The sequence below is a fragment of the Barbus barbus genome, assembly GCF_936440315.1.
Source record: "Barbus barbus genome assembly, chromosome: 25".
Taxonomy (NCBI): domain Eukaryota; kingdom Metazoa; phylum Chordata; class Actinopteri; order Cypriniformes; family Cyprinidae; genus Barbus; species Barbus barbus.
In genome coordinates, this window is record NC_136753.1 from 20,274,472 (window position 1) to 20,290,018 (window position 15,547).

The window sequence follows — 15,547 nt, forward strand, 5'->3', positions numbered from 1 at the left end:
AAAAAACACTTCAAGTATATCCCAATGTTAGTTTAACCTAGATAAATATGCGCTTTTAGGTGCATATCCAAGAGTTTTTGTGGAGAATGGAAGCTAAAGCGTGCTTTGCAGGACATGGAGGTGCCAGCACGATCACTTGCATTTTTTTCTTGATGGTGGAAACGGCTTAAAATATGCTGCCATTTTTGCTCATAAACATATGAGTAATATATCATTCGGAACTGTAAAGGGTCGACGTATATTTGTGTGCACTCACAATATCAACAAAATGTTGTGCTTTTGTAAAATAAAGAAAACATACAGGATGTGATTTCTGCCGTCTCGGTCTTGAGCAGGAGGGCTTCACAAAGATGAACCGAAACTAAGCAAACTTGCCTCACAGATATGATAAATCTATTTAGAAATCTTTAAATTACTAGGCTAGTTAAAATCGAAATAATTCAAATTGAAAACAAAAAATAAGGAGATGGCAAGTCAGGATCGTTAACTTCATCCTTTGCGACACTGACCCCCGACACATTCATGGTAATTGCGTGTGTATATTTGCGTGTGTATATTCTGTATATTTCTGTACCTGGATGCTACTGTTAAACCGAAACTTCAGGTTAGGGGTGGGCGATTATGGGAAAAATATCATATCACGATTTTTTGTCATGTTAGTTTTACTATTTTGGTTTTACAAGTTGTCTGAGCATTACAGCCAAACTAGAAAGACAAAGATGCATGGCAGATATTTAGGCCAAAGGGGGCAAAGATAAAAAATCTGTCATTATTTTATCTTTCTTATTAAAAAATAAGAACAAAGATACACATTACAAATACACATAATATACAAATAAAACAAACAGTGCTTTATTTTCAGGTACAATAGGTGTATTTAGCAGGAGCATTCAATGAAATTGAATGAACAAGTATAAAAATAAAACACTAGATAGACTGATTCCTAAAGCAACTGTATTAAAGATTTTCAGTCAAGAATAGTGAGTGATTTTTCTCTTTGCGTTTTGTTGTATTGTTAACGTTAAATGAATAGTTCCCCCACAAATTAATATTCTGTCATCTGTCTGTCAATTCTGTCATAATGTTTTATTTTTATACCATCATTTACTCAAAAGTTGTTTTAAACCTGAATGAGTTTCTTTCTTCTGCTGAACATAAATGCTATTTTGAAGAAGGTGGAAAACCAATCAGTTGCTGGTCCTCAGTGACTTCCGTAGGATTTTTCTTTCCTGCTATCAAAGTCAATGTAGACCAGCAACCGTTTGGTTACCCTGATTCTTCAAAATATCTTCTTTTGGGTTCAGCACAAGAAATTAATAGAAGTTTGGGACAACATGTGAGTGAGTAAATAATGACAGAAATGTAATTTTAGGGTGAACTATCCCTTTAATGACAGTCGACAGCACGTTTAGTGTCCTGTCCCTTTAAGAGCTGCACGCATCTAATATACAGGCACGCATCCGTGTCTCTCTTAACTATTTACTTTCATTTTAGAGAGAACCAACTGAGTCTGTATGTAAACCTTGTGTGTTTTGACAGTATTAGCATAAAAGATAAGTTAGTTGAGTAATCAGGCGCTAGACAGGCTTTTTAGTGCGCGTGCTTCAGGTGTATGCGCTCAGAAAAAGCGCACATCAGACCAGCGTGCAAATTAAACATTTAACCAGCAAGGCTTGTGTGCAAATAATGTACTTTTGCGATCGCGAATAAGTGCAGTGTCCTGTCAGAATAACTACTGCTGTATGTCGTGTTGTACAGTATATAGAGATGGAGACCAGAACTGTATTTGACATAATGTGCGCTGTAGCACGATACTACGATATTTCTTAAAAAGCAGATCGTGGATATCAAAAATCGTCATATCGCACACCCCTACTTCAGGTCCTGTGTTTAAAATGACAATATTTAGTGATGAGATGATAGAAAGCAAACAAGTAGCACTAATAGTTATTAATTTAAGTTAACACATGCTATGATAATTTGAACAGATTTTTATTCTTATTGTAAAATAATGGAACATTAGGTCATGAATATTGTCTCAAAAGTCATGGAAATGTATTGCTAAAAATGTGTAGGAACCCTGAGATTCGTTACTACTTCTGTTTCATCTTTAAGTATTAAACTTCAGCATGTCATCCTGCATCTAATCATACACAACACCCCCAACTTTACACGTTCTTCTCCCTCCTCAGCACATGACATCGAAGTGCAAACCCTTCAGCAGTTTCCATTGGCCGAGTTTCTTATCAGCAAAGTGCTGTAATGTAGGATAGCAGATGGATTTGCCACATCTAAATGTGGCCCAGTTATTCAGCCCTGTCACCACACAGGTGACCTACTCCTCCTCTGGCAGACACGCGCACAGTGTGTATTACACTGCATGTGTTTCGGTTTGTGTGTGTGTGTTTTCTGGTTGGTGCGTGAGGTCTTTGAGGCTCGGGTGACTGTACATACTGTCTGTGAGGTTATTTTTGCCCTGTGTGTGGTTGTAGTCCCTGTGTGTTTACAGACAGGTCTAGGTGGAGCAGCTTTCTGGTGGGTGGTGATAAGAACATGTTGATGGAAAGCCACATAGGCCTCCTATGAACATCACATGGTAGTAGAGCGGGTAGAGTCCAACACACCACCTCAGCAGGATTTACTATAACATCCTATTGCAAAATACTATGTCCATAACAGGGTTTACTGCAGAATTTTGTTTTCTCATTGAGGGAGCCAATCCAATCTACATTAAGTTGTAGTAAACACCAAGTTATACAATGGTATTTTAAGAGATTTGAATTTATATACAAGGTTTTTGCTTAATACTCCCAAGTTAAACTACTGTTCAAACGTTTGGGATCAGTAAGATTATGCTTTTGAAAGAAGTATTTTCTGTTCACCAAGGCTGCATTTATTTGATCAAAAATACTGAAAAACAGTACTATTGTGAAATATTATTACAATTGTAATATACTTTGATGGTAAAACTATATTTTCTGCAGGCATTACTCCAGTCTTCAGTGTCACGTGATCCTTCAGAAATCATTCTGATATGCTAATTTCACGCACAAGAAACATTTCTTATTTCTACCAATGCTGAAAACAGTTTCTCAGCTTAAAGATATTTTTCGACCTTGTAATTTTTCATCAAATTTGGTTTTCTGATGAAAACAGCAAGACAACTGCAATACTTTAGGATTCTGTTGATAGATAGAGAGTTGAAATAAATAGCATTTAAAAAAAATAGAAATATTTTGTAACAAATGTCTTTACTGTCACTTTTGATAAATTTATTGCATTCTTGCTGAATAAAAGTATTAATAAAAAATAATCAAAGTATTAATTTATTTAAAAAAAATAAACTGTTCTGACCCCAAACTTTTGAACTGTAGAATAATTCAATGAATAATGTGAAGGACAAAGAAATCCAAATTTTTTCACTGAATGGCAGGATTATAGAGAAATTAATAATTAATTTTATTTTTTTATTTATTTATTCCTCACATAAATTAAAAGCACTGCATCAGATGGCACTTTTATTCTCACACAGATTGAAAGTCAAAGATATGAATTTTCAGTGTTTTTTTTTTCTTAGCTTTCCTTTTGTAAAATAGACAAAATATTAAAGTGAGTTTTGATCTGGATCATCTGGCTCCTGAAAGAGAGCAGTAGAAGAGTCCTATCATTTCCTGTCATCCCTCCATTGTTGGAGCAATAAAAGTGGTGGTGAAAAAGAGGACATTTACTGATAACTGCACCAACTGCTATACTAGAAGAAGAATAAATAATAATAATTCATTACATTTATATAGCACTTTTCTGCTTTTCTAAGCACTCAAAGCACTTTACATTGTGAGGGGGGGTGTCTCTTCGTCCACCACCAGTGTGCAGCATCCACCTGGATGATGCGACGGCAGCCATAGTGCGCCAGAGCGCCCACCACACACCAGCTTACTGGTGGAGAGGAGACAGAGTGATGAAGCCAATCAGTGTATGGGGATGATTAGGAGGCCATGATGGTTAGAGATCAATGGGGAAATTTGGCCAGGATGCCGGGGTAACACCCCAACTCTTTTTCGAAAGACGTCATGGGATTTTTTTTAATGACCACAGAGAGTCAGGACTTCGGTTTAACGTCTCATCCGAAGGACGGTGCTTTTTGACAGTATAGTGTCCCTGTCACTATACGGGGGCTTTAGGACCCACACAGACAACAGGGTGAGCACCCCCTGCTGACCTCACTAACACATCTTCCAAAAGCAACTTTGTTTTCCCTGGAGGTCTCCCATCCAGGCACTGACCAGACTCAACCCTGCTTAGCTTCAGTGTGCAACCAGTCTTGGGCTGCAGGGTGACATGGCTGCTGGAACATATTAGAAGCATAATATTGAATTGCAGGAAGTGAACAAGTGCTTTTTAGGTTCTGTGGGAGCCTGTTCAAAGCGAAATAAATCGTCAAATAACTATGTGGAAGTAAAAGCTGTTACTTTACTTATCTTTGTGTGGCATGCTCTAACACTTTCTTTTTCTCACAGTACCATGCACTATAACCTCTTAGTGCTGCTGTATAGACTGCACTGCTTCAGGGCCTGTGAGGGTTAGGCAGCTTGGCTTACATAAGGCTTAAGTGGATTTCAGATCGGCTATTTTAATTCACCCTGCCTGCATGAGCCGTAACAACAGTCCAGTGGAGCCAGGCAGACAGTTTCAGGCAAGCATAATGAAAGCTTTGGACTGGAATGCACTTCAAGGACTCAAATCGCAGCGAACATTGTTATACAGCATCATTATTACTAGATCCAATTCCATATAGACTTGCGTTTTGTAGACTTTGCAACTTGAAATTGTATTTTACATAATCAAGACATAGTTCTTAGTTAATTAGTACAACGCTGAGATCAAATTTGTGCTATCATAATATCAAGAACTTGATGAAATGTTAATGCATTATGCCATTAATCACACAGAGACTATTTATAACCTTTGTGTAGTTAGGGATTGGAGTAGCAAAAGTTTAAAGGAACACACCACTTTTTTGAAAATAGCTCATTTTACAACTCACCTAGAGTTAAACCGTTGAGTTTTTTACCGTTTTTGAACAGTAGCACTTTTAGCTTAGTTTAGCATAGATCATTGAATCGGATTAGACCGTTAGCATCTCACTCAAAAATTACCAAAGAATTTCGATAATTATCCTATTTAAAACTTTACACTTCTGTAGTTACATCGTGTACGAAGACCGACGGAAAATAAAAAGTTGTGATTTTTCTTGACCAATATGGCTAGGAACTATGCTCTCATTCTGGCGTAAAAATCAAGGAACTTTGCTGCCATGATATTACGCAGCGCCTGAAAGTAGTCCCCAGCTATATTACCTAGCTGGGGACTACTTACAGGCGCTATACAAAATTTCTTGCATTTTGGTCAGGCAGACGCAATGATATTACGCAGCGCCTGAAAGTAGTCCCCAGCTAGGTAATATAGCTGGGGACTACTTTCAGGCGCTGCGTAATATCATTGCGTCTGCCTGACCAAAATGCAAGAAATTTTGTATAGCGCCTTTTTAAAAATGGCTTTTTCAAAGCACTTCACAACAAATTTGTTTGTTGTTGGTTTTTTTTATTTGTCACATAAAATTATACAGAGTATAACCAGCAGTGAAATGTGTGCTCTGCATTTAACCCATCCAAGTGTACACTCAGTAGTGAACATACACCCGGAGCAGTGGGCAGCCAACGCTGCGGCGCCCGGGGAGCAGTTGGGGGTTTGGTGCCTTGCTCAAGGGTCTCACCTCAGTCGTGGTATTGAGGGTGGAGAGAGTGTTGGTTATTCACTCCCCCACCTACAATCCCTGCCGGACCTGAGACTCGAACCCACAACCTTCGGGTTACAAGTCCAACTCTCTATCCATTAGGCCACGACTGCCCCCCCAAAATACAGAGCGTCACATAAAAACAAGAAACCTGCAATGACACTAAATAATAAAGCAAGAAATTAAAAACCAAGCTAATCAAGTAAAAGCAATCCCAAAGTAAAAAGTTATAGTTATCATTTTATTTACTTGCATATCACATCTTTTTTTTTTTTTTTCCCCAGAAACTGTAGAGATGAAGGACTGTCTGATGGCACTGGTAGACGACCAACAGAAGCTGTCTTCACAGACGGCTAAGAGCACACTCTCCGCTCTGCGCCTGAGCCAGAGACTGGTGATCCTAGAGCGCTACCTCATCTCACTCACCCACAGTATGATGGAGGAAAAGTACAAGGTGCGCTGGAAGAGTCCCCCCAGCCCTCCGCTCTCTGCCGTCGACAACAAAAGGTATGAGGAACAGAGCTTTGATTGAAATTGAATTACATTTGAAACTGCTTTATATAGAAGCAATGAAAATAATAGTGTGAATTATTTTTGTCTGTTTCTTCAGTGCTCGGCCAGCCAGTAAAGGAGTGGAGGGTTTGGCCAGGGTGGGATCAAGAGCAGCTCTTTCCTTTGCCTTTGCCTTTCTTCGCCGAGCCTGGAGATCTGGTAAGCCATTTCCAGCATGGTTTGGCTAGCCATGAAAGTTACTTGCACATTACCCAGCATCCATTGCCCAAAATGGGCTGTGATTACAATAGCACTTCTGTTGACAAAATATTAATGGCATCTGTTTGTCAATGAGATCCTTCTAAAATCAAATTCTTGGAAAGAGTGGTTTAACATAAGCAGAGGGTTTGCTGCTACTTTAATCTCCAATTGTTCTGTGGCTCATATGAGGTTATATATATATATATACGGATCACCTGTTCACTTTGTAGGTCACTTTAAATTTTACTGCTTAATCCCCTTTTAGGATTCCTATGTAATACAAATCTGCATGTGAAATGACAGACTATTGTCTTAAATAACCAGAACCAGGTTCTTGGAAGTATTGACACAAACATTAATAAACATGAAGCATATGAAGGCAGGCAATCATATAATTGACTCATGTATTGATCTGGTGTAACATATATTAGTGACTTTTAATGGGCTTAAATTAATTTCTGTTAAACCTTTCTATGTGACCTAGGTGTACAACAGTTGTTGGGTCAAATAATTGCTCAGCTTCTAGATTTGATGTGCTTCATGAAGCACGTGATATTGTTTTTCTGTTGGGCTGTTCATTAATCTTCACTTCAGGTAGGAAGTGGTGATACAAAAGGTTGACTCTGCAGTTTAACCCAGGGTTGAGGGCAAAACGTAAGCAGAATTTTCTGTTCTGCTTGTTGCTGAAACCCCGAGTCTGAGCAGAAGGTTAGAGACTGGTGGGAGATATAGTTGTGATCTGTTTAGATGTTTAAAACGGTGCAGCACAGTGTCCACAGGGAATGGGTGGATACAGCCTCTCTGGCCCGGGATATAAAGCCGCTCTGAAACCTGAGCCATATGCACATTCCATTGAACAACCAAGAGCTGGATTTGAGCTGAACTGCCGTAATTGTGAGAATTTGAGACAAAATATGAGGATTGGAATGGGAGAAGGCAGATGTATGAGAGGAAGGGTGAATGTTTATCTTGTAATAAAGTTTATAGTGGTCAGGTTTTTCTGTTTTTGGTGGGAAAGAGACATCAGAGATCATACATGGAGCTGAATGGTATCATGGTCTATAGAAGGCCTGCTTTACGATATTTACACTCCAACCTCAGAGGTTCATTTAAGAATAAAGCAGTAAGCTGTTTAAAAGGTCATGGACCATATTGCTGGAATGACCCGTTTTATAATGCTAGTTGTGTTTTTCTTATTTATTTATTTATTTATTTTTTTTTCCTTTTCCCAGTTGTTACACTATATAATGTATAATCAAATGAGATACAGTTCCTTAAATTAACTGGACTATCTGCAAATAGACATTATTTAATATATATAAATGTTATATATATGACTCTACATAATACAATGAGCTGAAATGAAGTGACTCGACGTTCCTTCGTTACTAGTTCTGAAGTGATGTTTTCGAATTGGTAACGGAGGCTTGGGCTCAGCTGTTAAACTGTCAAACTGAGATTTGAATCTGTGGTGGAAAGAAGTAGTTCCGGACGACTGTATGAGTTTAAGACTAAAGGGAGATTATGGAGGACTGATCCTGTCAAAAAATCACCTGGACTAACTCTGAATGAGAAAAGGAAGTAAAAATTTGCCCCAATCAGACGCAGCTTTTAAAAACTCTTGACTGTTTTTAACTTGATACAACATCAAGTGTAATATTCAGGGCAATGTGTTAAATAGAAACAGCATGAGACGTGATGCAGAAGCCAAATACATCTTGTCTGGATGTGGCTGTAAAGACTGTGCTTTTGATTAGAATGAATTTAAAGATGCAATTTCATTATAAACTTCTTTTGACAGTGCAGATTGTCTGGTAGCCAAAACACTGCATGATAATGGCAGCCTTAAAATGTATACTGTATGAAGAAGTCTTATATTCACACACATTAATTGTTTGTGGCGTCTCAGGTGATGATGCAGACCTGTGCAGTGAGTTACTGCAGGAGTCTCTGGACGCTCTGCGGGCTCTCCCAGAAGCTACCCTGTTTGATGAAGGCACAGTGTCACCCGTCTGGCTGGAGGTGGTCGAGAGGGCTACCAAATTCCTCAGGTTTGCCAGTCATTCATCTATTCAACTATTCCCAAATGCAGAACTAGTAATATGAATTCCTGTGTAAGTTTTTATCTTCTAACTAGAAAACTTGCATCAAGATACACCAAGATTGCATTTATTTAATCATAAATACATACATTTTATTGCAATTAATTTAATTTTAATTAATTTTAATTTTTTTTATATATTCAGCAAAGCTGTTGAAATATATATTTCAACAACAATTACTCCAGTCTTCAGTGTCACATGATCCTTCAGAAATCATTATAATATGCTGATTTGGTGCTCAAGAAACATTTCTTATTTTTATCAGTTGAAACCACTTGTAATGATTTAATATTTTATTATTATAAATGTATTTACTGCAACTTTTGATCAATTTAAAGTGTCCTTGCTAAATAAAATGATTTAATTTCCTTTTAAAAATGTCCTTTCTGACATCAGCTTTATTTTGAAGGCAAATTAGTTATAAATGTACACATTCCTAAAGCTCATTGCTATTTAAAGCTGCAGTCTGTAACTTTTTTTTTTGTGTTCGAGATTTACAAAATGTATATTAATAAGTGAGTACACCATGAATCCATTTTCCAACCGTGTTTTTGGCTTGTCCTGAATCACTACGGTACACCTATAATAAGTGTTTGTAATTTCGGACTATTTCAGACTGGTTCGGGTAGGTACAGCTGCGGAGTAGCCCAGTACCTGCATGATTCGTCATAGACATAAAAAGAGATAAGTAGCTCCGGCTACAACGTTCTTCCGCAAGACGCACGCAGTTCTGTTTATTAACTGTTAGAGCGCCAAAAGTTATAGACTGCAGCGGTAAGCTCATTTTACTCTAATGTTGTTTTTCAGTGACATCCATGGAAGTGCCAGTGGAAAAGCTCCCAGTAACATTCCCCTGCAGGATCAGCACTTGGCCCTGGCCATCCTGCTGGAGCTTGCAGTGCAGCGAGGAACTCTCAGGTATTCAGCATGTTACATATGACCACTGTCCAAAATTTATTTAGCTAAAATTACTCTGTTGGCCCTTACCTAGTGTTAATTTTGTACCTTGCATGTGTGTTTTCTGAGACTTTTGATAGGACTGTAGGGTCCTTATAAAAACTCCCTTTTGCACGTGTTTATATTGTAGTCAGCTACTGTCTGCGGTTCTGCTGCTGCTGAGGCTCTGGGACAGTGGAACCAGAGAGATGGACAATGAGCGCTCGACCCAGGGCACCAGCGCCCCCTTACTGCCCCTCCTGCAGCGCTTCCAGAACATCCACAGCAGTAAGGAGGAGCCTGTTCCTGAAGAGGAGATTGAGGTAAGATTGAATCCCTGAATCATTTTTTATAATTGCACTGTCCTTCCAGGTTTTACTACTCCGCTACTTATGTTCTCAGATCCTTTCTGCCCCTCTGAGCCCAAATGAGAGTTTTCTGCGCTACCTTACACTGCCTCAAGATAATGACCTGGCCATTGATCTGCGACAGACAGCTGTAGTCATCATGGCACACTTGGACCGCCTGGTAGCCCCATGCAGCCCCCCGCAGTGTAGCTCGCCCACCTCTAACAAGGTACTGCATGCAACACGCTGAACCGTTTCTCGACATTTTATTTGTGACTTACAGTGGCTCAGCTTTGTATCATTTTAATCATGCTACATGGTTGCCTAGAGTCCCATGTTTTATTGTTTGTGTTGAAGCTGCTTATTGACGCTAGAGCACAATGAATCTCTAGGAAGCCCCAGGGAACTCTTATTTGTGATTATTATCTGTAATCCCTCTTTGAGGAAAACAAAATCATTCTTCATAAACCTCAATCTCTTCGTGTCTTTCCTCTTCCAGGGTACCCTGCAGGAGGTGATTGGTTGGGGTCTGCTTGGATGGAAGCCTTACGCTAATGTGAATGGACCAATTCAGTGCAAGGCACTGTCAAACCTGGGCGTCACACAGATTGTCTGCTCAGAGAAGGGTTTCCTCATCTTGACCATCACTGGTGCTGTCTACACACAAAACTACAAAAGCACTACGCTAGTGAGTCCCTCATTCTGTTCAGCTGAATGCTATGTTGTTTTTATTTCCCTCACATACTTTAGAGATTAATATAAATGTGTGTGTGTGTGTGTGTGTGTGTGTGTGTAATGGTCTCTTTATTTTTCTAATTTGGATTTGCGCACTAAACTAACTTGTGATTTCCTGTCAGGTCCCTATGCTAGTCCATGCATTGTCGTCCAGGAAAATAATGAAGCTTGCAGCTCACCCGGATGGGCAGCACTACTTGGCACTTTCAGTCAATGGGGAGGTGTTCTCCTGGGGCTGTGGAGATGGAGGCAGGCTGGGACACGGAGACACTACGTAAGAGCACATCAGCGTCATCAAACTTCCAATATTATCTTTAAGACCAATATACATTATATACACAACAGTTCAGAAGTTTTGGGTATATACGATTTTTAAAATGTTTATAATGCTTACCAAGGTTGCATTTATTTGTTAAATACAGTAAACCAGTAATATTGTGAAATATTACAATTTAAAATGTCCTGCTTTTCTTTATATTAAATTTTATTTATTTTAAAACCTAGCTTTGACATTACAGAAAAAAAACAGATTTTTGATCCTTCAGAAGTTATTCTAATATTCTGTTGTATATCTTGTTATTATCAGTGTGCTTCTGTAGTTATAATCTGTGCCTTTTTCAGGGTTTTTCGATTAATATAATTTTTTATAGAACAATTTACTTTGAATAGAAATATTTTGTTCATATTTTGTTTGGACAGGAACAGCAAAATTGGCACACCACAGCAAAAGTAGAAAAATATTTATGTTCTCACCACAGGTGAAGTTTCGAGCCTACAAGCTCCTCATCAGACAATGAACACATCCATAGTTCAGCCCTTAAATACAGCACAAACCTAAATCACATGATCACCCACATGACAAAAAAAACACATACAAGAGCAAAAAATCACCTCTCATAAGGGCAATAAACATAAAACATCAAATTGAAAACAAAAATTAACTACAAATGCTAAACCTAAACATATAAAAAGATACCTGACTGCAAAAAAATATGAATGAATGATCTCTCACAAAAATATTTAAAAAAATACCTGATACCAGAAAAACATATATCATATATCATCATCATATTTTTGTTTAGAAATATAAGTGACTTTACTCTGACTTTTAATCAATTTAATGTATCCCTGTTGAATAAAAATAACTTATTTCAAAAAGAAAACACTTGAGTGGTAAAAATTCATGTTGTGTTTAAGGGAAAAATAAATTAATATCAAAGCCATCTAAGGCCAAGCACAAATATGTTGTCATTAACAACTTTTTAAATTAACAGTTTAGCAATTATTATAAAAAATACTTGACTGTTCAATGCTGTGATTTGACCAGTCAAAACCAACCATTCCAGACAGCCGAAAATAGTATGTAATTTAAAAACAATATATAGTTATTTTGTATTCTTTGTATGCAAAGAATCACACAACATACATTTTGTTTACTTTTTGTGCCTCTACAGGTATTTAGAGGAACCCACTATGATTGCAGTATTCTCAGGGAGGCCGGCAGGGAAGCAAGTTATTCACATCGCATGTGGCAGCACGTACAGCGCCGCGATCACAGCAGATGGAGAGCTGTACACATGGGGCAGAGGAAACTACGGCAGGCTGGGCCACGGTAACATCTCTAGTATAAATCCAGCTAAAATTTACTGCTGTTTATAACAAGGCATATAGAATCTTACTACAGCACAAAGTTAAATGTGACCCTGGACCACAAAACCAGTCTTAAGTCACTGGAGTATATTTGTAGCTATAGCCAAAAATACATTGTATGGGTCAGAATTATTGATTTTTCTTTTATGCCAAAAACCATTAGGAAATTAGGTAAAGCTCATGTTCCATGAAGATATTTTGTAAATTTCCTACTGTAAATATATCAAAACTTAATTTTTGATTAGTAATGTGCATTGCTAAGAACTTAATTTGGACAACTTTAAAGGCGATTTTCTCAATATTTAGATTTTTCTGCACCCTCAGATTCCAGATTTTCAAATAGTTGTATCTCAACCAAATATTGTCTGATCCTAACAAACCATACATCAATGGAAATCTTATTTATTCAGCTTTCAGATGATATATAAATCTCAATTTCCAAAAATTTACCCTTATGACTGGTTTTGTGGTCCAGGGTCACAAATGATATGTGTGTTGTTTCTGAAGGCTCTAGTGAGGACCAGACCACTCCCATGCTCGTAACTGCTCTGAAGGGGCTTAAGGTGATCGATGTGGCCTGTGGAAGTGGAGATGCTCAGACCCTCGCTGTGACTGAGAATGGTACGACATCTAATAAGAGCACATTCAGAAGTGGTTTTAAGTTATGATAATTTCTCTCGCATGCTCTTTACAGGTCAGGTGTGGTCATGGGGTGATGGGGACTATGGTAAACTTGGTCGTGGGGGCAGTGATGGATGCAAAACGCCAAAACTTGTGGAGAAGTTACAGGATTTGGATATCGTGAAGGTGTGCTGTGGTAGCCAGTTCTCCGTAGCTCTTACTAAAGATGGACAAGTGTACACCTGGGGCAAAGGAGACAATCAAAGACTCGGCCACGGCACTGACGAACATGTCCGCTATCCCAAACTACTTGACAGTCTACAAGGTTCAGTGTTTTCAATATTTGCGTTGTCACAAAATACACAAGGAAATTATTATTATTATTTTATTTTTTTGTAGCCTTTCATTGAAATATAACCGTGTTATTATTGTTAACTAAAACAATTAATATAAATTTTGTTAATTTAAATAAAGCTGATATGAAATATTAGATGAAAAAGTAAACTGACCTAAAGTTTAAAAACTAAAGCCATATAAAAGAAATATAAAGAACAAAAACTAGTAAACATGTTAAAAGTACAGAACAAAATTACTAAAATTTAAATTAAGATTTAAAAAATTAAATGTATGAATAAAAGCTCATTTAAAATATTAATAAATAATACTATAGTAATACTAAACACCGTAATATCTTGATTGCCTCTGAAAGGACTTGACAATGATGTCACTTGTGGTATGCTTTATTTCAACAAAGCATAGCCAAATATTTAGGCATTTTCACAATCCAGATTTAATCAGTTCCAGATGGATCTAATCAAGTCTTTGCCTATTAAATATTCACTTGTTTCACTTGTAAAGCAAAATGCCATATCATGTTGACTTTATCAGCACACACATTTCAAAATATGGTTTATTTCATCTCGATCACCAGTTTTCATCTACTTTATTTATTTTTATCTGAAGTCTGCTTTAATTTATTTGTCAATTCAGGTAAGAGGGTGGAGGATGTAGCAGTTGGCTCTACACACTGCTTGGCTCTCACAGAAGAAGGGGAGGTGCACAGCTGGGGCAGTAATGATAAACTACAGCACTTTGACACGCTGTTCTCCAATAAGAAGCAGCCTAAAGCCCTGCCGGGCCTTAATTCCAAACACATAGTAGGCATCTCCTGTGGCCCTGGCCAGGTATAACATGTCTTTCACCAGAATATAATTCATTGTATACTGCCTTTGACTGCAGTATACGATGAATGAACATTGAACTTGAACATTGAACAAATGAACTTCTTATCTTTCATATTTTCTGTTTCTCAGAGTTTTGCATGGTCGTCATGCTCTGAGTGGTCAGTGGGGCTCCGCGTACCATTCGTGGTGGACGTGTGCACAATGACCTTCGACCAGCTGGACCTGCTGCTTCGGCAGGTTAGCGAGGGCTTGGATGGCAGCTCTGATTGGCCACCCCCGCAGGAGAAAGAGTGCATGGTTGTGGCCGCTCTCAACCTGCTCAGACTGCAGGTCAGTTGTCTAAAATTTTAGGCTACTGCCATATAAATGACAGAATGTACATTGATTTTATTCCAAAATACATGTTTGAATGGTATGTCCTCCTAAAAGCATAGTTCACCTTGAATATTGTCCTTGTATTTTTATCTCTTCCAGCTCCATGCAGCCATCAGTAACCAGGTGGACCCTGAGGAGCTGGGTCTGGGCCTGGGAAGTGGGCTGCTTAATAACCTCAAGCAGACAGTGGTGACGCTTGCCAGCAACGCCGGGGTTTTAAACACTGTGCAGGCGGCCGCCCAGGCCGTGCTACAGAGTGGCTGGTCAGTGCTACTGCCCACTGCGGAGGAAAGAGCTAGAGCCCTGTCCTCACTGCTGCCCAATGCAGGTCAGTTCATAAACAACTAGGTGCTAGTACTATTTGCATCTTACCTTTATCAATAGTGTTGTCTTTCATGATGCTGCATTGTCACTCTTAATTTATATGCAACTGGCTGGTTTACATCTGGTAACATCTGTAGATAAATCCTCTTAGCATTACTTAGAATCTGCTGTGATGTGCAAAACAACAAAACAAGCTGTCAAGGTCATGTTTGTTTCTATCACAATGGTCAAAAGCATTTCTGTGTTTTTTAGCATCTGCTAATGAGATGAGTGTAAGTCCTGGCCGTCGCTTCATGATCGACCTCTTGGTTAGTAGTCTGATGGCGGACGGAGGGCTGGAGTCCGCTTTGAACGCTGCCATCACGGCCGAGATCCAGGTCAGCATGTTTTATTCATTAGTCACTTCATCATTTATTCACCCTCCATGCCTTATATCTCCAACATAACAGAGCACTGCCAAAAACCAGACAGAGGAAACTGATTCATGACCCCTGAGGGAAAAGTGTCAAAAATCATTTACATTTTAAATGTTTGTGTAATGTGTTATCTGAAACGTGTATATAATCAGTTATTGAATTATCTTTTTGTTTAATTTTTGTTTTGTTTTTTATTTTAGTTTGGTTTTGTTTAGTTTTGGTTTGTTTTTTATTTTGATCTTTTATGTTTTTTAATTTTTGTTTTGTTTTGACATTCCAGTTAACTACTTTCTCTGCATATCTTCTTTTA

At 38.3% G+C, this 15,547-nt stretch overlaps 1 protein-coding gene across 3 annotated transcripts in view; it reads left to right on the top strand.

Moving 5' to 3' along the window:
- Positions 1-15,547, top strand: part of LOC306844402 (E3 ubiquitin-protein ligase HERC2-like) — a 53,161-nt gene that overhangs the window by 5,217 nt on the left and 32,397 nt on the right. For 2 of the 3 annotated variants that reach the window (XM_079376498.1, XM_079376499.1), the window contains exons 5-19: positions 6,079-6,301; positions 6,405-6,505; positions 8,457-8,598; positions 9,457-9,567; positions 9,737-9,908; positions 9,988-10,161; positions 10,432-10,620; positions 10,790-10,941; positions 12,122-12,279; positions 12,825-12,938; positions 13,012-13,263; positions 13,929-14,122; positions 14,252-14,452; positions 14,597-14,825; positions 15,074-15,198. In XM_079376498.1, the coding sequence (XP_079232624.1) occupies positions 6,079-6,301; positions 6,405-6,505; positions 8,457-8,598; positions 9,457-9,567; positions 9,737-9,908; positions 9,988-10,161; positions 10,432-10,620; positions 10,790-10,941; positions 12,122-12,279; positions 12,825-12,938; positions 13,012-13,263; positions 13,929-14,122; positions 14,252-14,452; positions 14,597-14,825; positions 15,074-15,198 (2,537 nt within the window). Of the gene's footprint in view, positions 1-6,078; positions 6,302-6,404; positions 6,506-8,456; positions 8,662-9,456; positions 9,568-9,736; positions 9,909-9,987; positions 10,162-10,431; positions 10,621-10,789; positions 10,942-12,121; positions 12,280-12,824; positions 12,939-13,011; positions 13,264-13,928; positions 14,123-14,251; positions 14,453-14,596; positions 14,826-15,073; positions 15,199-15,547 lie in introns of those variants that run through there. The other variant, XM_079376500.1, reaches the window with a different exon arrangement.